General features: G+C 47.2%; 1 protein-coding gene across 1 annotated transcript in view; it reads left to right on the top strand.

The window, feature by feature from the left end:
• The first annotated feature begins 5,594 nt into the window (after positions 1-5,594).
• SLC13A3 (solute carrier family 13 member 3) overlaps positions 5,595-22,601 on the top strand; it is an 83,362-nt gene continuing 66,355 nt past the window's right edge. The window contains exon 1 of the mRNA XM_019636917.1: positions 5,595-5,764. Coding sequence (XP_019492462.1) covers positions 5,657-5,764 — 108 coding nt within the window. The 5' untranslated portion in view covers positions 5,595-5,656. The remainder of the gene's footprint in view (positions 5,765-22,601) is intronic.

The raw sequence follows: 22,601 nt of genomic DNA, 5'->3' as shown, positions 1-22,601 counted from the left end.
ATGATGGTGCAACTTTGTGACTATGTTAAAACCATGGAACTGTATACTTTCAATGGATGACTTGTATGCGGTGTGGATCATTTCTAAATAAATCTGTTATTAAAATAATGAAAGCAGACTATGTCCCTTTGCTTAAACCCAGTGGCTGCCCATGTCATTTGGTGTAGAATACAAAGTCCGCACTCAGGCTGTCAAGATCTTGTGTTGTCTGGTTGCTGGCTGCCCTTCTAATCATATCTCTGCACCCCGGTTTCTTGACTGTAAGCCACGTCTTGTTTGTTCCTGCCTTGGAGCATTGCACTTGGCTTTTCCTTCTTCCTGGAATGCTTTCCTCACACACCCAGAGGGTCCACTTGTTCACGTCCCTTAGGTTTCTGTTTAATTTGGGGGAGTTGGTCACCTAATCATCAAGGGCTTCTAAAACAGCACCCCCACCCCATTCCTCCCTATTTCCTTTTCCTGCTTTGTTTTTCCCCACAGCACTTGTCATCTTCTCATTGTTTGACTGTAGTACATTTTACTCATTTGCTTATTCATTTTCTCCGCCAATCCCCACCTTTCCCGCCCCTCACCAAATGCAAACTCTGTGAAGGCAGAGATTTTATTTCTTTGGTCATATGCATTATTCGATTCACAGCTTGGTATCTAGTTGCCATGCGGCAAATATTTACGGAATGAAAGGAATGATGAAATGTATGTATGATTAACCCCAAGTTTACTGATGAGAAAAACCAAGTCTGATATTCAAATATTAATTTAGTCAACATTGACGAAGCCTCTACCACAGGCCGTGCCCAGGCCCTGGGATGTTAGGTGGTGGAATTCTGTAGAACTTGAGAGGGCCGTGAGAATTGGCGTGACGTCTCTCTAGATGTGATGTGATAGACGCCAATTCAGGTTTTTCATTACGGAAAAGTTTACACCAGGATCTGATGAAAGGTGGGTAAGATTTTAGGGGCGTGGGGAGCTGGAAAGCAGTGGAGTTATTCCACTAGTGGTTCTCAACCCCGGCTGCGTATTAGAATCTGCTGGGAGCTCTTAAAACTTCTGACATCCAGGCCACATCCCAGACAATTAAATCAGAGTCTCTGAGGGTCAGGCCTGGTGATGAGCATTTTTAAAGCTTCCAGGTGATTCCAATGGGCAGCCGGGGCTGAGAACCACTGTGTTAGATGGGCAGAGGCGTGCGGGTGGCCCCTGTTGTCTGAGGGTAATGAGTATTGGGAAATATTCCCTTGAGTGAATATACTCAAATTGTTGACAACTCTGGTAATTAGGGGATTTGGAGACTCACTGCTGTTTTGTTTCATGCTCAGTGTTAAAGTCTTACTTCCCATACTTACAAATACATATAATAGAGCATATCTAATAAAACATACACTGTGGACTCTGGGGCTGGGCTGCTGGGATTTGAACTCCCGCTTAGTAGCTGTGTGTCCTTGAATAAGTCATTCAAGGGCCGGCCGAGTGGTGCGATGGTTAAGAACTGGCTTGGAACGCCAGAGGGCCCCGGTTCGGATCCCACATATGAGGGCCTGTGACGCTGCCCTCCACAGCTAAGATGCTGAACAGCAGCTCAACCTGGAGCTGGGCTGCTGTGAGTCGCCGGCGACGGCATAGGCTGCAGCCCCTTTGGCAGTGGGTTGCCATGGGCTACCGTGTGTAGCCAGCAGCCAGCGTGAGCGGCCAGCCAGAAGCCGGCGACTGATCTGCCTCGCCCGGGAAGAGCACAATGATGGTGCCAACTTGGGCCAGTGAAGCAACGTCCTCCACAACTAGATTGAAGAACAAAAAGACAGCAACTTGTCTGTTCCCCTTCCCCTAATCCCCCAGCACTGTTCCCATCCCCCCAATTCCCCAATAAAAATCTTAAAAAAAAAAAGTCATTCAAGCTCTCCGTACCTCACTTTCCTCCTCTGCAAAATGGGAAAACGTTGTGATCTGCTTCATAGGGCTATTGAAGTGTTCAATGAGTTAGATCATGTAAAGATCTTGGAATAGGGCCTGGCGCAAAGTAAGTACTCAATGAGTGTTGGCTATTATTATTCATGAATAAATAAGCTGGAAAACCAACATTCCTTGAACATTTGACATACATCACAAACTGGATTAAATTCCCTTGAACAATATAAACTGCAATTATAAATTTTAGTAAAGCTTATTCTTTTGAATATTTCAAGCATATTAAACAGCAGACCAAATATATTCAAATTCATTGTGAATGAAACTTATGAATACTCTTATACCAAGATCAGTTACAGAAGTGCTGACCTCATAGAATTTACTTTATTTCTTGTTCATATTTTTAGAAAATTATAGATAGAAAATTCATAGATAAAACAACAGATATTACATTATCTGAACACCAGAGAAAAAATAGACTGAATAAATGAACAGAGCCTCAGGCATCGGTGGAATTATAACAAATGGTCTAACATTTGTGTCATTGAAGTTCTGAAAAGAGAGGAAAAATAGGATAGGGCATAAAAGTATTCAAAGAAATAATGGCTGAAAACTTCTCAAATTTGGCAAAAGAATAAATCTATAGACACAAGAAGCTGCATGAACTCCAAACAGGATAACTATAACAAAAAGGTATCCACACCAAAATATAACAGTCAAACTTCTGAAAACTGAAGACAAAGAAAAACACCTGGAAGGCAGGTGTGAGAGAGAAGTGACACCTTCCCTCTAGCAGACAAACACAAGCTACCACAATGTGCTTACTATGAAGTAGCTAATTCAAATAGCCCTGTAACCATTAAGGAAATTGAATTTACAACCTTCCAAGAAAGAAACCTCTAGGCCTAGATGGTTTCACTGAGGAATTCTACCAAACACTTAAACAAGAATTAACACCAATTCCACACAATCTCTTCTAGAAAATAGAAGAGAACAATTCCCAATTCATTTTATGAGGCTAGTATTATCCAGATAATAAAACCAGACAAAGACAATGAAAAAGTGAAAACTACAGACACTGTCCCTCATGGTTATAGATGTGAAATTAATGAAATATTAGCAAATAGAATTCAACCAAATATAAAAATATTTACACATCATGACCAGGTGGTATTTTCCCCTGGGATACAAGGCTGTTTCAAGATTTGAAAATGTAATCCATCATATCAATAGGCGAAAGAAGAAAATTCACTTGATCATATCAGTTGACATGAAAAAAAAGCATTTGATAAAATTCAACACCCATTCATGATAAAAACTCTCGGAAAAATAGGAACAGATGGGAACTTTCTCAATTTGATAAGGAGGATTTACAAAACGCAGCTAACATTATACTTGATGAAAGACTGGATGCTTTCTAAGATTGTGAACCATGGAAGAATGTTCATTCTCACACACTCAACCATTGTGCTTGAAGTTCTAGCAAGTGAAATAAGGTAAGAAAAATAAATAAGGGACTTACAGGTCAGAAAGGAAGAAATAAAATTGTCCTTACTGTAGACGACATGATCGTCTATGTAGAAAGTCCCAAGGATTTGACAAAAAAAAACCAACCCCTCCTAGAACTAATAAATAGATTGAGCAAGGCTGCAGGATACAAGATAAATGTACACAATTCAATTTTATTTCTCTATACTAGCAGTGAGCATATGGACACTGAAAAATAGAATACCATTTACATTGCTCAAAAATGTAATACTTATGTATAAATCTAACGAACTATGTATAGGACTTTTAGGCTGAAAACTACAAAATGCTGATTCAAGAAATCAAAGAAGACCTAAATAAATGGAGAGATGTACTATGTTCAGGGATAGAAGACTCAACATAGTAAAGATGTCAATTCTCTTCAAATTGATATGAAGGTTTAATGCATCCCTACCAAAATCCCAGCAAGAATTTTGGGAGGTATAAACAAGCTTACTCTAAAAATTAACATAAAAATTCAAAGGAGCTAGAAAAGCTAAAATAATTTTGAAAAAAAAAAAAGAAAATGGGAAGAATCAGTCTCCCCAGTTTAAAGACTTTTTATATAGTTACAGTCATTGAGACTGTGCTATTGGTAGAGGGACAGACAATTACATCAATGGAATAGACTAGAGAATCCAGAAATAGATCCACCAAATATGCCTGATTGATATTTGACAAAAGTGCAAAAGCAATTCAATGGAGTACCAATAACTTTTTAAACAAATGATGCTGCAGCAATTGATCAATGATAGGAAAAAGAAAAATTGGGAAAAAGAAAAAAAAGAACCTCAACTTGAGTCTCACACCTTGTATAAAAATTAACTTATGAACTTAAATATAAAAATTAAAACTAAACTATCAAACTTTTAAAAAAAATGTGAGAGAATCTTCAGGATCTAGGGCTATGCAAAGAGTTTGACACCAAAATAATGATCTAAAAAACAGAAAAAAATGATAAATTTAACTCCACCAAAGTTATAAACATTTACTCATGAAAGCCTTCAAGAAGATGAAAAAAACAAGCTATAGACTGGGAGAAAATACTTGCAAACAACCTATCTGAGAAACAAGATTATTCTAAAATTTTGCATAAAAATTCAAAGGAAATAGACTAGCTAAAATAATTTTGAAAAAGGAGACTCTGACAAAGGACTGGTATCTAGAATATATAAATTACTCTTAAAACATCACAGTAGGAAACAAACAGTCCAATTAGAAAATAGGCAAATGACAGGAAGAGATCACTCATCAATGAGGATATACAGATGGCAAATAAAGCCATGAAAAGATGTTAAACATCATTAGCCATGAGAAAAAAAATACAAGTTAAAACCGCAATGAGATATCGCTACACCCCTATCAGGATGGCTAAAATAAAAACCAGTGACAACACCAAATGCTGGCAAGGATGTAGAGAAACTGGATCACTCGGACATTGCTAATCGAAATGTACAATGCTACTCACACTTTGGAAAATAGTTTGGCAGTTTCCTAAAAAAACTAAGGATGCAACGACCATACAACCCAGCAATTGAACTCCTGTGCGTTTATCCAAGAGGAAGGAAAAGACCCCTCCAAACTCTGCCCTGCAGATGTCTCAGCCGCCTTGGGAGAAAGTAAGAATGACAGCATCGATGGCAGTAATGACAATAATTCCCACTGAACGCTTGCTCTGTGCCAGGCGCTCCGCTAAGGACGTTCAGGGCATCGTCTCATGTAAACGTCCCCACAGACTCCTCGTCTGGCAGCGACCGTTTCTATCATCACCCTCCACTTCTGGATGAGTAACCGCGAGGCTCAGGGACCTTGCTCGAGCCCACGCAGCCACCACGTGGCAGAGCCAGGATTTGAACCCTTGGTGAGACAAGTAAGTGCCGTAGTCCTCACATTGTCCTCGTTTCACATGCGAGTCAACAGCGGCGGGGAAAGATGAAGGCAGTCGCCCCAGGCCACGTAACTGGAAAGTCGCCAGGCTTAAACCCGAGGCTCAGCCGCCTTGGGGGCTGGAGTCCGGTTCCGTGGTTCTTGTGCCTAACTTTCCCGGACCTGTTTCACCCAATCCTCGGGGAGCAGGCACCACCCTTTTCCTCCCGGAGGAGTAGGGAGAGGGCCGGTCCCCCAGCGCAGTCCCCTCCCTGGGCCCTCCCCCAGGCTTTAAGTCGGCGGCGCTGGGGGCCGGGAGCCGGCAGTCTCGGGCTGGCGCGCTCCCCCGGCGATCGCGCAGATGGCGCTGGCGGCCCTGGCCAAGAAAGTGTGGAGCGCGCGGCGGCTGCTGGTGCTGCTGGTGACGCCGCTCGCGCTGCTGCCGGTGGTCTTCGCCCTCCCGTCCAAGGTAACGCCTCCTCTGCCTGTGCGGCCCCCATCCCGCTTCCCAAACCTCTGAAGCCGGGGACCCCTGAGGTCCCAGTCTAGACGGATTTCACCAAATCCCCCCCCCATCCACCCTTTTACCCCTTTGATCCTGCCTCGGGTTGCCGTGAACACCCCTTTCCCAGCTGCTCCCTGGAGCCCGAGTCACACACCCCAGCCTTCGGGGTCGTCTCACTTCTACAGGAATGATGTCTCTTTATTGAGCTCTAACTTCGTGTTTGGCATCGTGTTTGCACCTTTCACTTGATAATCACAAACACTGATGAATGCGACGCTGTGTGACCTGGGCAAGTCGCTTAACCTCTCTGAACTCCAGTTTACTCATATGTAAAAACAGGGGAAATGATAGTGTCAATCCATAGGTGGTGGTGAATAGTAAATGAAGCAATACAGTTATGAGCCACATAAGCCTAATGATGTTTTGCGGTCAATGACGGATGCCGTATACGACGGTGGTCCCATAAGATTATTATAATGGAGCCCCAAAATTCCTATTGCCTCGTGACATGTAACTATCCTGACATTGTAGTATGAACATTCCTGACACGTTTGTGGTGATGCTGGTGTAAAAACAAACCTACTGCGTTGCCCGTCGTATAAAAGTATATAGCACATACAATCACATACAGTATGTAATACTTGATAATAAATGACTATGTTACTGGTTTATGCATTTATTATACTATACTCTCTAGTGTCATTTTACAGTGTACTCTTTCTACTTATATACAAAAAGTTTGCTGCAAAACAGTATGTCGTGCTAGCCAGCTGGGGCCCATACAGCTCGTATTTACGGCATCTCTTGACTGCATCATATTCTACTGTGTTTAATTTAACCTCATGATGTTTTGTACAGTAACATGCTGTACAGGCTTGTAGCCAGGGAGCAATAGACTAGACCATCCAGCCTAGGTGTGTCGTAGGCTAGACCATCTAGGCTTGTGTAAGTGCGCTCTGTGATGTTCGCACGATGCAATTGTCTGAAGACGCATTTCTCAGGACACATTCCTGTTGTTAAGTGGCTCTGACTGTATATGCAAATCTCTGAGAACTGAGTTTGGTATACAGTAAGTGCCTAGTCACGCACTGGTGGGTCTTAGCCCAGGCGCCTTGTGTGGTGGGGACAGTCATGTTTAAAATGAAGGCTTACTAGGAGCAAGGGGCAGCGCTAAGCGTTGCCTTGCGAGCATCATCTCCTTTAATCCTCTCAGTGCCCCTCAGAGGGAGAGGATTATTTATCCCATTTTTCAGAGAAGAAAAGTGGGGCTCAGAGAGATGAAGTAACTTGCTCAGATTCACACAGCAAGCAGCTGAGTGGGGGTTCAGTCCCTAGCTTGTCAGAATCCAGAACCTTAGCTTCTTCTAGACTCTCAAAGAAAGTCTAGAAGGTCAAAGGCTGCCGACTGATGTCAAGGGTATCATGATGAAAATCAGCACCAATGGGAGCTGGAAGCAGACTGTACCGAAAGTCGTTCTTGGTTCCCTCACCTGTGCCCAGCTCATTCGGGGCATCATGGGAGGGTACTATCTCCAGAAGTTGCTTCACCATTCCTCAATGAGATATTAAGTGTTCATAAAAGTAACGAGAGGGTGTAATTTAGTGGTGCATTGCCCAGCACCCACCGGCAGAGACCACAAGAACTGGGGCAGGTGGTCAGAGAGGGCTGCCTGGAGGAGGGGGCCCTCCTTGGGCCTAGGGAGTGAAGAGGTGATACTAGGTGATGCCACAGACATGCAGGGCTAATATACAAGCAAGTCCTTTCGTGTGGAAGTATACAAGCTGTTAGACTTTCTGGACACGGAAGAGAGAAACAATAAATGCTGGAATAAGGATTAGGTCACTTTTTCAAAAACCATGCCATCCTAGGCCACTTGTGAATCTCGAGACTTTGGACCAACCCCCTTTCTTCTTTGAATCTCACTTACTTTTCTGTAAAATGGGACGATCACCATGTTAGTTTTGAGAATCGATGTGAAGGGCTGAGAGAGGAAGTCTAGTTTCGAGAATCGAAGTGAAAGATTGAGAGAGGAAGTCTAGTTTCGAGAATAGATGTGAAGGGTTGAGAGAGGAAGTCGCCTCCCTTTGTGAAGGGTCACTGGTGGAAGGATGGATAGGTCTGTGAGGTCCCAGGCGGGGTTCTGGGGAAGAGATGAGGCACACAGGGCCTCTCTCCTTAGCAGGGGGTTCTGGAAGCTCCTCTCTCTCTCTCTCTGCTGTGCCCTCTAGCAAGATGTGTGAACCCAGGGGCAGGCCCAGGTGCCTGAAGTATTTCAGAGGCTCTGTTTAAGAAAAAGCATATAGATGTACAAATACAAAATTCAGTATGGGGCTTTGGAGGGGGTCTGAGCTGCACACGTGAACGCTGGCATGCCCAGATAACATCACAGAATACAGGTAACCCCCTGCAGTGGTGGTAGCCAGATGAGCAAGGTGTTAATTGAATGCTAAACTCTTACTATGTTCCAGGCACCAGGCTAAGAGCTTAGCAGGCATTGTCCTATAGAATGTCCACATAACCAGGGAGGCAACTGCTGTTAGCATCCCTACTGAACAGGTGTGGAAATGGAAGCTCAGCAAGGTTAGGTGGCTTCCTCAAGGTCACACAGCATTTACAAGGCCAGAACGTGGGGCCTGTACTTCTGACCATTGTACTTTACACTCTTCCTGATGTTATAAATGAGCAAAAACCTCTCCTGGTTCACTACAGATCCCTGGTGGGGAACCTTTGTGCAGCCTTAGATGTCACTGACTCTTTAAGTGGCTGACAAACCAGGGCCCCCTCCAAGGAGGCAGATCTCTTTACTTGGGAGATTTTAGCCTCCTTCAAAATCTCTATCAGCATACTTGAAGCCCCCCTCACCCATATTATATATAACTACATATATAATATAACAAAGGTCAGACAATTAAGCTCGTGAACTCATCCTAGAAAAAGTGCTACACACCTCATTGCTGAATATCACTACGGTCACCTGTGAAGTACTCCCCTTGGGAAGCTATGCACTGACGCCAGCGCCTAGTCCACCCTTCAAAGCAATTTAGGAACTCTTTTTCTGGAATGGCCATCAGAGCTGTCATCGTATTACCCTTGATGTCCTGAATGTCATCAAAGTATCTTCCTTTCCGTATTTCCTTTATCTTTGGGTAAAGAAATAAGTCATTGGGGGCCAGATCAGGTGAGTAGGGAGGGTGTTCCAATACAGTTATTTGTTTACTGGCTAAAAACTCCCTCACAGACAGTGTCGTGTGAGCTGGTGCATTGTCGTGATGCAAAAGCCATGAATTGTTGGCGAAAAGTTCAGGTCTTCTAACTTTTTCACGCAGCCTTTTCAGCACTTCCAAATAGTAAACTTGGTCAACTGTTTGTCCAGTTGGTACAAATGCATAATGAATAATACCTCTGATATCAAAAAAGGTCAGCAACATCGTTGCAACAAATTCGTGAACTTAATTGTCAGACCTCATATATACAATTACCATTATTATATTCTTGGATGTTAATAGCTGACATGTTTCTCAACCTATGTAAGTGCAATATGAATAAAAGCATCCTTAGAGAACATTGAACAGAAAGCAGTGCTGTTTTTATTGATCTGTGACATACATTTAAAGCAAACAGAGTGGATTTGCTGTGCAAACACAGCTTCAAGACAATCCCTGTAATCTTAATCAGTTTTAACCCTGCAATAACTTCTCCAAACAAAGGCTGGTGGTCTGACAAAAATATTATGCTGGCTATGCAAACGTAGCTCCTCAGTGTCCGCCCCCCTGCGCCCACTCCCCCGCCCCACCCAACATCAGATTGCCACTTCTAAGCCTCTCTCACATAGAAATTCTGGTAGCACCAATGCAGGTTGTATTGTACGTGTGGGTTCTGAAAAACGTTTGCAAAACTGCTGATAGCAGCTCAGGATAGAAGCCTGAGATGCTGGGGCGTTTGCCATTTGTCCCTTGTTGAGCCTGGTTTCCCAGCTGGATGATGCCTCCAGGCCACTGCTGCTCTGAGGCTCTAGGATTCTCATTGGTCAAAAGGGTTGGTCCTCATGCAACTGTCCCCTGGCGACTGGTGAGCTGGCCTGCGGGGAGGCTGGGGTTAATCTGAAGGGCAGATCCAGGGGGAACAATTCTTACATTATGTCCTCCTGGCTTGGAATGCCATCAGCAGGGATGAAAGGGAGTGGGATGCACTTCTAGAATGCAGTGGTTGCAATTTCCAGCGCCCCTGGGGATCCAGACTTAGGAAGGCAAAGGACGCTGCCAGAGGGACCCCCTCAAAGTTTTCCAAAAATGACCATCTTGGGATTTGGAGGTTTGCGGGACTGGCCTGGGACAGCTGGCAGGGACAGAAGAGACTATTAAAACAAAGCTTGCAAATAAGCAGCGTCCCCATGTGCTTGCAGAGAAGTCTTGCCCCTTTCCCACCTTGCACCCAGTGAAAGCAAACGTAGTTGGACTGACCATCCGGCCAGGATGAGTTCTTACAGTGGGTTCTCCCAGGTGACTCTTTCTAAGGATGCTTTAAGGAGGAGGAGTTTGGGGGTGCTCTAGGCAGGCCTGCTACACAGTGTTGTGCAGGCTGTGCATAGCACAAGGTGCCTGGAGGAGGCAAAGTGAGACTGAACCAACCTATACTCCACATGCTGAACCCTGCACCCCAGGGCAGGGCTGGATTACCTGAGGAAGAACCTCTTTTCCTTATTTGCACAAAGGTGTCAAGTGTGGCTAGCAGCAGACTTGTTCTCGGGTGATGGATCTTTTCAGGGAGTGGTGGTGTACCTATAAGACCAGAGGCCCACTTTTTTGTTGCCTAATTCTCGAGCTGGGGCATTTAGGTGGGTAACGAGGAAAACGGACATTTCATTCCCAGTTTTGAGTCTTTGGAATCAGAACTGGATTCTCATTCCACATGCTTGTTCTGAGACCTTGGACAAATCATTTTACTTCTCTGGGCCTCACCATAACTAATTACTTTCTTATTCAGTGCTCAAGGTAAATTTTAATGCTCCCATTCTGCAGATGAGGAAACTGAGACTCAGAAGGGTAAAATGATGGAAAGAGCATGGGTTTGAGTTAGGAAGACCTGGGTTTGGGTCTTAGGTCTGAAACTATGAGACAGGGGGGCCTGGGTTGGAGACCTCACATTTCTGAGGCTCGGCTTCCTCATTTGTGAAGTGGGGAGGACTCACCCCCTCCCAAAGGGCTCTTAGGAGATTTAGTTAAGAGAAGGTACAGAAATTGTCCAGTGCAGTGCCTAACATAGCAGGAATTTATAGTAATAACTGCTAATTTCCCCCTTTGCTATTTTTTATCCTTTGCTGTTTTACATGCTTTCCACATTTTCATTCATTTATTCCTCACATTAGCCTTACAGGAATTACAGAGGAGGAAAGGGAGGCACAGAGATGTTAGGTAATGATCCCAAGGTCACACAGCTACTAAGTATTACTTCAGTCACTTCTCGTTTCTTGGTCCTGGGTTTTAGCAGACAGGGTGGCCAGGGTTCTGAGAAGCCCTTGAGCCTTCCCCTAATAGGAGTTTCCCCAGACAAGATCACAAGTCCGGCCCTGTGGATTGAACCCCTTTTCTGGCCAGATATTGCCTAGTGCTTTTTTTAAACTTGCATCATCTCATTGAACCCCAGAGAGCTTGGGCCAGGAATTTGTCCACATGCTTCTCCAAAACGGCATGAGGTCTGATGTGGCTTCCATTATCCAAATACTACCCACAACATTTCTGCCAGGCCCCTTTACCGCTCAGTATTATTTCCTTAATTACATTCCTATCATTTACCTATTTTTTTTTTTACATTAATGCCTTACTGCCCCCTCCTTTAAAAAACAAAACAACAAAACTTAAAAACAGTGACTTAGAAAGGAAATTTCATGTCGGACCATGTATGGAAAATCAGGATCATAAATGACTAATAGAAAAAAACTAGCAGTAAATACATAAATATCCAATGTTGGTTCACTCTAGCTACATACAGCTGCCCGCTTGAAGCTGAGGGCCTGAAACCTGCCCTTTCTTTGTTATAAAGGGAGAGAATGATCAAGAGAGGTATAAAAGGAAAGCAGCAACCAAACTGAGACTCTGTTTTGGAGGGAATGCGAAGGAAGCAACAGAAAGGGAGTAACCTTGGTATTCTTTTTTTAAATTTATTTAATTTTAATTATTATTTTTTTTTAGCTGAGCCATCCTGCCATGTGTTGGTAGCTCAGTGGCAGCTCAGCTTGGGCCAGGAATCAAACCGGCAGCCCTGTTGCTCAGAGCTCACACTCTTGAACGAGCTCTTAACCAAGTGAGCCACTCGGCCGCAACCTAACCTTGGTATTCTTTATTGTCCGTCTCTGAATGGTCCAAAGTCTTCCAGAGCTGGCCTCTTGCACTGCAAGAAATGTTGTACTCGTTGTCTGCATACACTGGGGCGCTTCAAAAAACGTATACACATTTTAAGAAAGGAAAAAACGGTATTAAAATGGTAATACTCAATATATACCGATAACAAAAGATGAATACAGGTCACATTTGACTTCTGCAATGACAAGAGGTGCTCAAAGTGGTTACCACCAGTGTCCAGACACTTCTGACTACAGCGATCTACTGCTTGAGCAATGTTGACCAAAGTATCCACTTGGATACATTTTTTTTGGGGGCACCCCCAGAATATCTGCCTTGTTTGGAGAGTCATAAGATTGGCTGCCAGCCCCTGCTGCTTGGGTCCCTCATCTGTAAAGTGAGGGGGCTACCTAGATGACCTTCCCGGACCCATGCCACTTGGTGGTCGATAAGCAAAGGAAGTCTCCTGGCCTGTGGTCGGCTGCACAGTGCCCCGCCAAAGATGCCAGTGTCCTAATGCTCTGAACCTGTGCATGTTCCCTCACATGGGAAAGGGGATTTTGCAGGTGTGGTCAAGTTAAGGATTTTGAGATGAGATTATTCTGATGATCTGGGTGGATCCCACGTGTAATCACAAGGGACTGTGCAAGGGGGAGCCAGGGAGGTCTTAGTCAGAAGGGAATGTGACCTGGGCTCGCAAGCGAAGGAATGCAGGCAGCCTCTAGAAGTTGGGAAAGGCAAGGAGTGGATGCGTGGCTCCTAGAGCCCCCAGAAGGAACCAGCCCCAAGGGCACCTTAGCTGTAGCCCAGTGGAAATGCTTTCAGACATTCGGCCTGTAAAACTGGAAGACAGTAACTTTGTGTTGTTTTAAGCCACTGCGTGCGGGAGGTAATTTGTTACAGCAGCAACAGGAAATTAATTCGTGGCGCTACCATACTCACAGATATGTCTGTCCCATCACGTGGGCCTTTTGTTCCTGGGACCCAAATCCCGGTGTTCAGGTGGGAGCCTGGTTTTGGCCAAAAAGGTCCTGAGGAGCTGTGTGGTTCAGGAAGAGTGTCTTCAACTCTCTGAACGGGTTCCCCCATCTGATAATGGCTTTATTCATAGTCCTTTCCTCCCAGGATTTCGTAATGAAGAAATAAGTTCATATATGCAAAAATTACATCTCAGAGACACAGAAATTTTGTTTCTTTCACAATCTAACCTTTATACATTTTTCCCCCCCTTGGAGGGAACTCTGGAGCTGATTTGGGGGGACATGAGAGATGCTTGCAGTGTTTGGTGGAATGGGCTCTGTTGACATGGTCAGCTCTAAGCCTCAGTGTTCTCATATGGACATTGGGTCTAATTATAGTGTCATGGGGACGAAACAAGTTTATGTGTGTGAGGCACTTGGCAAAGTGCTCATAGTAGTTAAACACTCCATAAATGTCAGCTATTATTGCAGTCACTACCAATATTTCAGAATGTGGTAATCATTCTAGTTTAACTTGCATAAAGAGGGAACTGGGGCCCCTCTGAGAAGGAAGTGAGTTGCCCGAGGCCTCCCAGTGGGTAAGTGGCAGGGTGGAGACGTATGCCTCCACCCCTCCTCTCCTGGTCTAGTGATTCCCCATCCCAGGCTCCCAATCATCAACCTTTTTTATTCTAGCGACATTTCATTTCACCTTTGAAGCCTAACCTCTAGATAAGGGATGACAGGGATCAGAGGTCAAGATCCTTATTTCTGTTCAGATCACAGTAGGCCCTCGACAAAGAATTAGGACAGCAAATATTTATTGGTCACTCAACTAGGAGCTCTGGCCCCCTGGCCCCCTCTGCTCCAGCCACACTGGCCCTTTTGCTGCTCCTTAGCTATCCCAAGCTTGCTCTCATTGCAGGGCCTTTGCACTGGCTATTCTCTCTGTCTGAACTGCTCTTCCCCCAGACACGGCTTGCTCCCTCACTTCATGCATCTTAGTTCATCAATGAACCTCCGTAAAGGCCTTCCCTGACCACCTGATCTAACATAGACAATGAAATATTCTTTACACCGTTCTCTTCCCTGCCTTATCTTTCTTTCTTCATGGTTTTTATCACTTATCTGGCAATATATTATGTATTTAATGAATGGACAAGTCTAGGTAGGCAGGCTTAGGGTTGGCTAGTTCAAATGATTTCAGTGGGCTCTGGGACATACAGGCGGCCAGGTCCTGGGGTGATTAAGGCAGGAGGTCAGTGGCCTGGAGTGAGAGACCCCAATAAAGGAGGTGGTTGGGGGTGTGGGCTCTGGATTGGCTGGTTTACATTTGGAAAGCACAGGCGAATTGTTTACTATCTCTAGGAATTGGCTAGCCCTAGGAAAGGCTGACCCTCCAGAGAGAGCAAGGTCCCAAGATGTCAGAGCGTCAAATACAGAAATTAGAAAGCATGGTTGTTACAGTCTCCCATACCCTTTGCTCACTGTGATCCAGCCTCATAGGCCTTCTTTTGGTTTTTGAAAACTGCCAGGGTTATTCCTGCCTCAGGGCCTTTGCACTTGCTGTTCTCCCTGCCCGGGATGATATTGCCCCTGATCTTCCACAGCTTGGTCCTTCTAGTCATTGAGGTCTTAGTGCAGTGACACCTCCTCCTCTGAGTCCTCCTTGGTTACCCCTTCTCAAGAACTCTTGCCCTCCTTATCCCACAAAACACTCTCTAAAACAGCCTCCTATTTTAGCTCCTTCATAGCATTAATCCCAATCTGAAATGATCATTAATTTGTTCATTGTCTGTCTCCCCTACCGTGTTTCCCTGAAAATCAGACCGGGTCTTTTATTAATTTTTGCTCCAATGATCTACATTTATTCATTTATTCATGTACAAAAAATCTACCTTTATTCAAACTATCATATCCGGCTGACGATCTTAGCTGGGGCTTATGTTTTGGGGTAGGGCTTATATTACAAGCATCCTGAAAAAAATCATGCTAGGGCTTATTTCCTGGTAAGGTCTTATTTTCGGGGAAACACAAGGTAGTAGCTGTGAGCAATGTAAGGGCACGGCCCTTGTTTGTCTTGTCCCCTGTGGCATCTCCAGTGCCTAGGACAGCATCTGACAGATTTTGTACTCAGTAAACAAGCACATGAATGAATTTTGACTTGAACCCAGATAGCTCTGATTTCAGAAGGTGTGTACTTTTCTAAAACCCCAGGCTGCTACCAAATTGTGGAAGATTTGAGCTGGAATCTGTTTCCAGCCCTTTCATCTTTCAGCCAGAAAGACTGAGGCCCAGAGGGGGCATGGAAGGACTTTCCCAGGGTCCCCCAGCCAGGGGGCCCCAGAACCCTCATCTGTGCCCCTTCCATGCTCTCCCCGTCGGGTTTGACCCATTGCTCACACAGACCCCTTGGCCTCGGAACCGTTCCTGTGAGGCCCCGCCAACTTTCCACTTTCCCGGAGCTGTGCCAGGTGTGTAAACAGGCCAACGTGATTCCCTGTGATGAGGCAGGGAGCAAGATCGTGTTTCCTGACCCGACTCCACGGGACAGTGCCCTCTGGACTGATGAGCTGCATTTTCTGACACCCCCAGACCTTGAAGACACAAAGTCAGAACCCTAACTAGGCTGGACCTGGCCGGGGCCGGGAACAAGGCACACACAAGTACCCAAACCTCTCTCTCCAGCTGAGATGTATCAGGAAAAAGACACACCAGGCCATACCACCTCCTGGCAAGTCATTTCCCTCCCCCAGCCTCTATTTACCTCATCTGCAAAGTGGGCATCAGGAAACCCACCTGCAGGGAAGACTTGAGAGTGCTTGATGCATAGTAGTTGCTCAATAAAAAAACTGCGGGCTGTTGCTATTATCTGCAAAATAGGGATACCAGGCTCTCGGTTCTACTTGTCCCTGATATTCATAGGGGGATGGGGAGTCAAAGAGAATGAGCCCGTGTTGGAGGGGCAGGCGAACTGATACACAGAACAAAACAGTGATCCCCAGCTCAATAAAGATGTTGGAAAAGGGTTGGGGGGGCCAGCACATCTCTGCCGGCCAGCCTACTGGCCGGTCCCTTTTGCTCTACTTTCCTGCGGTCCTTATCAGCAGCCCAGGTTGAAAAAGGGATTTGATTTCCACAATATTAAGCTCTCCTACAGGACTGCGCTGGTCCCTGGGAAGCTGCAGGAAGTAAATTCAAGTTTGTTGATGTCCTGGGCCCCATGCCTTATTCATGCCCTCCCATGTGTCCCCCAAAGGGCCTCCTAAGAGCCATAGCCAACACCTCTCTATCACTTACTAAGTGCCAGGCATGGTTCAAAGCCCTCAAGTTTTGCTAGCTAGCTCATTTAAGCTCACCAGTGCTCTGTGGGGGCAAGTGCTGTTATTATCCACATTCCCAGATGAGGAAACCGAAGCACAGAGTGGGTTAGTCACTTGCCCAAGATCCCAAGGTTTGGAAGTGGCAGAGCTGAGATTCCAGCCCTGGCATTCCAGCTCCAGAGTCTGTGTTCTTAGCCACGCTGTGTGCCACAGCGGTGATGGGCCCATTTTACAGGTGAGGAGGCTGAGGCACAGAGAGGTAAAGCCACTTGCCTGGCACCTCACAGCCATTAGCGGAGTAGTGGGGCTGGCATTCGAGCCTAGGTCTGCCTTGTTGAAAGCCCATATTCTCTGGTTCAGTGGAGGCAAAAGGGGAATGAAGTGATTGCGTGGGATGGGGTGTGGAACATTGAGGAACAGAGAGGCACATCATACTGACACTGGAGTAGGAGTTTAGAGGTCTCGGGGAGCTCTCTAAAGGCAGGAACTAACATGGGTGGTCAAGCACGATAGGTAGGAACTTGGGTTTGGCTGCCTGAGTTCAAATCCTGCCTTTCTAATATGCTATGTGACCTTGAGCCAGTCGTTGAACCTCTCTGTGCCTCAGTTTCCTTCTCTGTAAATGAGTATGATTAATAATCAACGATGCTTGTAAAGGGCCGAACACATGTTGGCTGCCTTCATGGACAAATCACCTACTGTGTTCTGGGCTCTGGGAAATACTTTAAATCAGTGGTTCTCAAGCATTTTCCTCGCAGGAGACATTGGAGACGTTTTTGGTCATAATTAGATGGAGGTGTTACTGGCATCTGGTGGGTAGAGGCCTGGGGGTGCTGCTAAACAGCCCACAATGCATAGGATGGCCCCGTAACAGAGAATTCTCAGGGCCCAAATGTCAGCGGTGCCGAGGTTGACAATCCCTTTCCTAAATGCATTTGTTCTTTGATTCCCCAACAAGGCTATGGGCAGGCACAGTCAAGTTCCATTCTCTGTTAAGGAGTCCCGGGGAGGGGACGTGCTTGCCTGTGGGCACGCAGTCTGGCAGAAGGCCTCACAGGGTGGAGAAGATTTGGAAATCGAGGGCATTCCAGGCAAGACAAACCACCCCTGGCCTCGCAGCCCCACTCAGAGGCGAGCTCCGGGCTTCTCTGGACAGAACTGACGTCCCCTCTGCCCGCTGGTCTCTCAGCGGGCGGGAACAGCGCCTTTCCCTAGGTTGGGAGAAATAACAAGAGAAGCCCCTGTTCGCTGCCTCGCACAACCCCGATTGTCCCCTCGCTTTCACGTGGCTTTCACGTGGTGGCCCGCTAGCACCTTTCTCCCATGACAAGCTGGCTCTGGAAGCCTGGGGGTAAGGGGAAAGGCAAGGAAAATTCCTCCTGCTCGTTTTAACCACTTCCTGCCCCGGCATGTACCCGCCTTGGGCTTCTCTGGAAAGGGCTGGGACTCAGTCAGCGAAGCTTCTCATGGGGCCCAAACAGGGTGTTTCACAGCACAGAGTCCAAAAAACCTGTCCGTCTTGGGAAGATGGTCTGTGTGCTGCCACCTGGGACCAGAATAATATGGTGTCCAAGCCTGAGGGAGCCTGGCGGGGGCCTGAGGCAGTACCCTGTGCACAGCCCAGCTCCCGTCTCTTGTCGGGGATGCTGGGGAGAATGAGGCCTGTCCTGAGAGGACCTTCTCACCCTCGCTAAACTGGCCATTAACCTGGGAGACCTGGCTCCATTTCCTGCTCCTGATCTTTTTTCTTTTTCTTTTTTTTTCTGTGCCACCTGGAACCGGCAGACCTCAGTTTTCCTCCTCTGGAAAAGGGGTCTGCCCAGGATCACTGGGCTGGTGCAGCCCCCAGAATCGCTTTGCGAGGGGGAGGGGGCAGCATCATGAGAGTGTGAACTCTAGCACCAGGCTTCCTGGACTCCAGCCTTGCTGTCCCACTTCCTGACTGTGTGACCTTGGGCAAGTTACTTAGCCTCCCAGAACCTCAGTTTCCTCCTCTGTTAGTTGAGGACACTGATAGGACCTGCCTCATAAGGGTGTTGTGAAGATTGGTTTGTATACTTAAAATACATTGGGCTGTGCCTGGTGTATAAGAGGTACTAGATAAACGTTTGCTATTATTATTGCTACTAGTAGTAGTAGTATTGGTATTTGTGTTACAAATGAGCCTATGGATTCAGGGGTCTGGAAGGGCTTTCTAGTCGGTGAGGCTTGAATCCTCTTGGCCTCGTCCCTTTTCTCACTGTGTGGGTTCTTGGGTTCTCTGAGCCTCCTTTTTCTCTTCTATAAAATGGAATAAAGCTCATCCCTAGGGGCTGCTGGGAAGATTACACGAGATAGTGCTTATTCAAGAGAAAAACCACAGTGAAAGTTCCCTTGCCTTTCTTATTCTTGGCCTGAAGCATGGAGCCCCAGAGGCCAGTGGGCAGTGGAGGGAGGGTCATTGTCAAGAGAGGCTTGGAAACTCCACAGGTCAGGCCTCAGCAGCAAGGGTCCGCCTCCCTGTCACTCACCACATCAGCTCCGGGAATGCCTGGGGCAGTGCCCGCTGGGCAAGCGTCAGGGTGGGATGATGGTAAACAGCAGAGAATTGAAAACGTCAGGGGTAGGGCAGACCCCCAGTGCCCAAGAGAAGTTAGGCAGAGTAGTGGGCACACAGGATGTGGCCTCAGCTGGCCCAGGATGCATCCTGGCTTGGCCAAGCACTTGCTCTGTGAGTGGGAACCAGGAACGCCCCTTGCCAGCCTTGGGTTCCTCGTCTCGTCTCCTGGGCCTGCCTACCTCATGGGGCTGTGCTGAGAGCCTGGGAGGCACTTTGAAAACTGTAAAGTGCCCTGCAAATAGTAAGTCAAGTACAAGGAATCCTGTCCAGCTCGTACCCCCAGCACCTGGGCCACAGTAGGTGCTCATTAAATGTTTCCAGGATGAATACGGGATCAAAAAGGATCTTTCTTCAGTGTTTGCTGTGTGCCAGGCACTGTCCACAAGTGGTTAATACATTCAGTCAAAAAGTAGTGATTGAGCACGTATGACATGCCATCTACTATGCCCGGGGGACACGGCAGTGAGCCAGATAGTCGTCACAAATCCTTATACTTATGGAGCTGATAGTCTAGAGGGGAGACATTAAAAACGAACAGATAAACGAGTAAGATCTGTGGTGTGTTGGATGATAAGTGCTGTGGAGAATGAAAAAGCAGAGATGGGGGCAGGGAGATGCGAATGAGGCAGTGCGATTTTAGAGTCAGGACGGTTTCATTGGGAAGAAAACCTCTGAACAAATACCTGAAGGGGATGACATTTAACCTGAAGGAGGCGAGGGAGGCAGCATATATGGGCGTATATGAAGGAACAGCTTTCCGGGCAGGACACTCTAATGTTTGTAAGGGCAAAGGTCCGGAGGTGGGGGAGTGTGGCAGGTGTTCTAGAAACATCGATGACCTTCCTGGTCCTCATAGCAGCCCATCCAGGAGACAGGTCCTGGCCCCCTGATCAGAGAGACTGAGCTGAAGAGCCGGATGGGAGTTAAAGGCAGAGCCCATCCCAATGCCTTCAGGCTGGATTTCACTTCAGCCAGAGAAGGGCCTGTCCAGAGCAGGAAGAGGCGGAGAAGCCTTGAGCGGGGATTATATGCACCCCCACCCCGTGCTGGGAACTGAAGGGCCCTTTGGACAGGGGGGACAAAGGCCCAGAGAGGGGTAGGAGCGGCCCAAGGCCACACAGTGGATTGGCCTCGTTCGGAGCAACTTGTTTTGCCCTCCTGGGGCTGAGCCAGGCTGCTAGGGTCTCCTGGGTCCAGTGGGGCTCCCGCCCACCTATCTGGCTCAGGAATGATTAGGCATGTGAGCCTCCCCAGGAACACTTTTAATGAATGGCTCCAAGAACTTGAGGTTGTACATCATCTGCTAATGAGTCCAGGGGACTAACACGCTCTAGTCAAGATGAGGGGTGGGAGGAGCAGGGTGGCTGGCCTCAGAGGTCTCCTGGGGCAAGTCATCCTCTCAACTTTGTCTGCTTCCCTCTTGAGTCTTAGGTCCAAATGGACACACATGTCCCCTAACTGCTTTCTCAGGGTGTTTTCAGACATAGGAGAGGGAACGGAGGGAGGAACCCTGGCTGAAAATCAGAGACCAGACTTCTGGGTTCCCTGAATTCGTTTCCTTTGGGTTACCCTGACTTAACCCCCTGTGCCTCCGTCTCCTCCTCCACAAAATAGGCACACTAAACTCAGCTCTGCTTGTCTTCAAGGCTGAACAGACCCAGAGGGGATGTGAAAGGGCCTGGAAAGGGCTTTTCTGTTGAATGTTTGTCCTTTCATGTCCTTGAATCGAACCGACCAGAGTCTGTGAGGCGCAAAAGTCACAATACGTAAAGGGCTTAGCCCAGCACCTGCGTGTCGTAAGTGCTCGGTAAGTGCTGGCCGTTACCATCACTGTACCCTCATCACTGAGTCGGGGACTAGGGCCCTGGGTTCAGACCACCATCGTGGGGATCACAATGCCGAACCTCTCTGTGCATCCGTTTCTCATTTCTAAAAAGGGTTGTCTGATGAGCAGGAGAGCTAATATATGTCCAAGGCAAGGTTTGGTGCCTGGCCAGCGTAAGCCCTCAATACATGGTAGCTTTGTTATTTTCATCCACCATTCACACTGAGGCAGTGTGACCTTGGGCAAGTCACTCCAGCTCCCTAAGCCATAGTGAACCGAGCCACATGTAAATGGGGAGAGCAGACGTAGCTGCCCTGTCGGGCTGTGGGTGGAGTTTAACAAGGGAATCCACAGGAACCGTACCTGGCGTACAGTAAGTGCTCAATGCGTGCACCCATCTCGTATAGCAGTGGTATTGCTCTAGTTGCTTGAGAGGCAGGGGAGAGATGCTCCCAGAATCACAGGACTTTCAAAGAACCATCATGTCCATGTTCCCTTTGATCACTCCCCGCCCCCACCCACCCCAGCTCTCTCTGGATGGTATAATGTGCATCCCAATTTACAGACTAGGACACAGAGGCTCAGAAAGGCCACCTATTGGTCCAAAGCTCACAGTTTGAGAGTGGAGAGTGGGATTTGCACCGGGGACGGTGTGATGCCTCGTGGCCTTGTCACCCCGAACCTCAGCTGGCCTCATTTAAATCCCATTTTCCAAGTGGAGGCCTCCTGCCTAGATGCCTCATGGCCTCTGCAGAGAGGCTGTCTCTCTCTCAGGTTGTCTCTCGTCTTGCCAGGCCGGGTCCTTTGCCTGGACCTCCTGTGTGTGTGTGCGCGCTCCAGACTCCTTTTCCTTTGGGGTCCATATCTATGTACCATCTAGAATCATCACCTTCATCCCCACGTGAAGTGCCTTATGGATCATTGCGGTGAAACTTCTAACGTAAAGAGGGCAAGACATGTGCTCAAAGTAACAGAGCCCGTCAGTAGTAGGTGACGTTTTAAATATACACAGCTTCCTCTGCCATTCATAGCTCCCAGCACTTTACCTGCATTCACTGACTTAATTCTTGCAACAACTCTATGAAGTTGAAATATTTATCATCATCCTCATTTTACAGATGAGGAAACTCAGGCACAGAATTAAGTCACTGGCTCTAGAAAGCGATAGAGGCAGGATTTGAACCCAAGCACTCTGGCGCAGGCTGCCAAGCTCGTCACTCGTAGGCTCCTCTGCTTCTTGGCCTCAGGTCCAGATTTCAGCCCTCGTCTCCTAGCTCCCTGTCCACTGCTCTTTTCCACTGATCCCATCAGCTCCTGCTTCTTGGGAGATGGCCATCTTCCAGGTGCTGCACCACCATGGTGACCCTGCAATGCAATCGTCCCTGTGGTATCTATGAGCAAACTGAGGCTCCAGGTGGGGAAGTCGCCTGCTCGAGGTCACTTATGCCAAGAATGGATGCCTGAGCCATGATGCTTCAAACCCTGAGTAGTTCCAGGGGCGTTGGCCACTGCTTGGTACTGGCCCTGGGCTAGGAGTGGTAAGGGGATTCTGAGAGGTTTAAGGCATGGCTTCTGCCTTTCTAGAATTCAAATTTCAGAGCTCCCCATTGTCTCGGCCATGGACACTTCTGGAGAACAGGCTTCTAGTGGGCAGCAGGAGGGCACCGCTGCGGGCAGCTGGCCCCAGTCCTGTACCCCGAAGGGCCTGGCATGAAGCTGCTGGTCCCTGCTGAGAGCCTGGGCACAGCCCAGTGCC

This window comes from Hipposideros armiger, unplaced genomic scaffold (assembly GCF_001890085.2).
Source record: "Hipposideros armiger isolate ML-2016 unplaced genomic scaffold, ASM189008v1 scaffold_31, whole genome shotgun sequence".
In the NCBI taxonomy this organism is placed as follows: domain Eukaryota; kingdom Metazoa; phylum Chordata; class Mammalia; order Chiroptera; family Hipposideridae; genus Hipposideros; species Hipposideros armiger.
The sequence above is the reverse complement of the archived record's forward strand: the minus strand, read 5'-3'. Positions and strand labels throughout refer to the sequence as shown.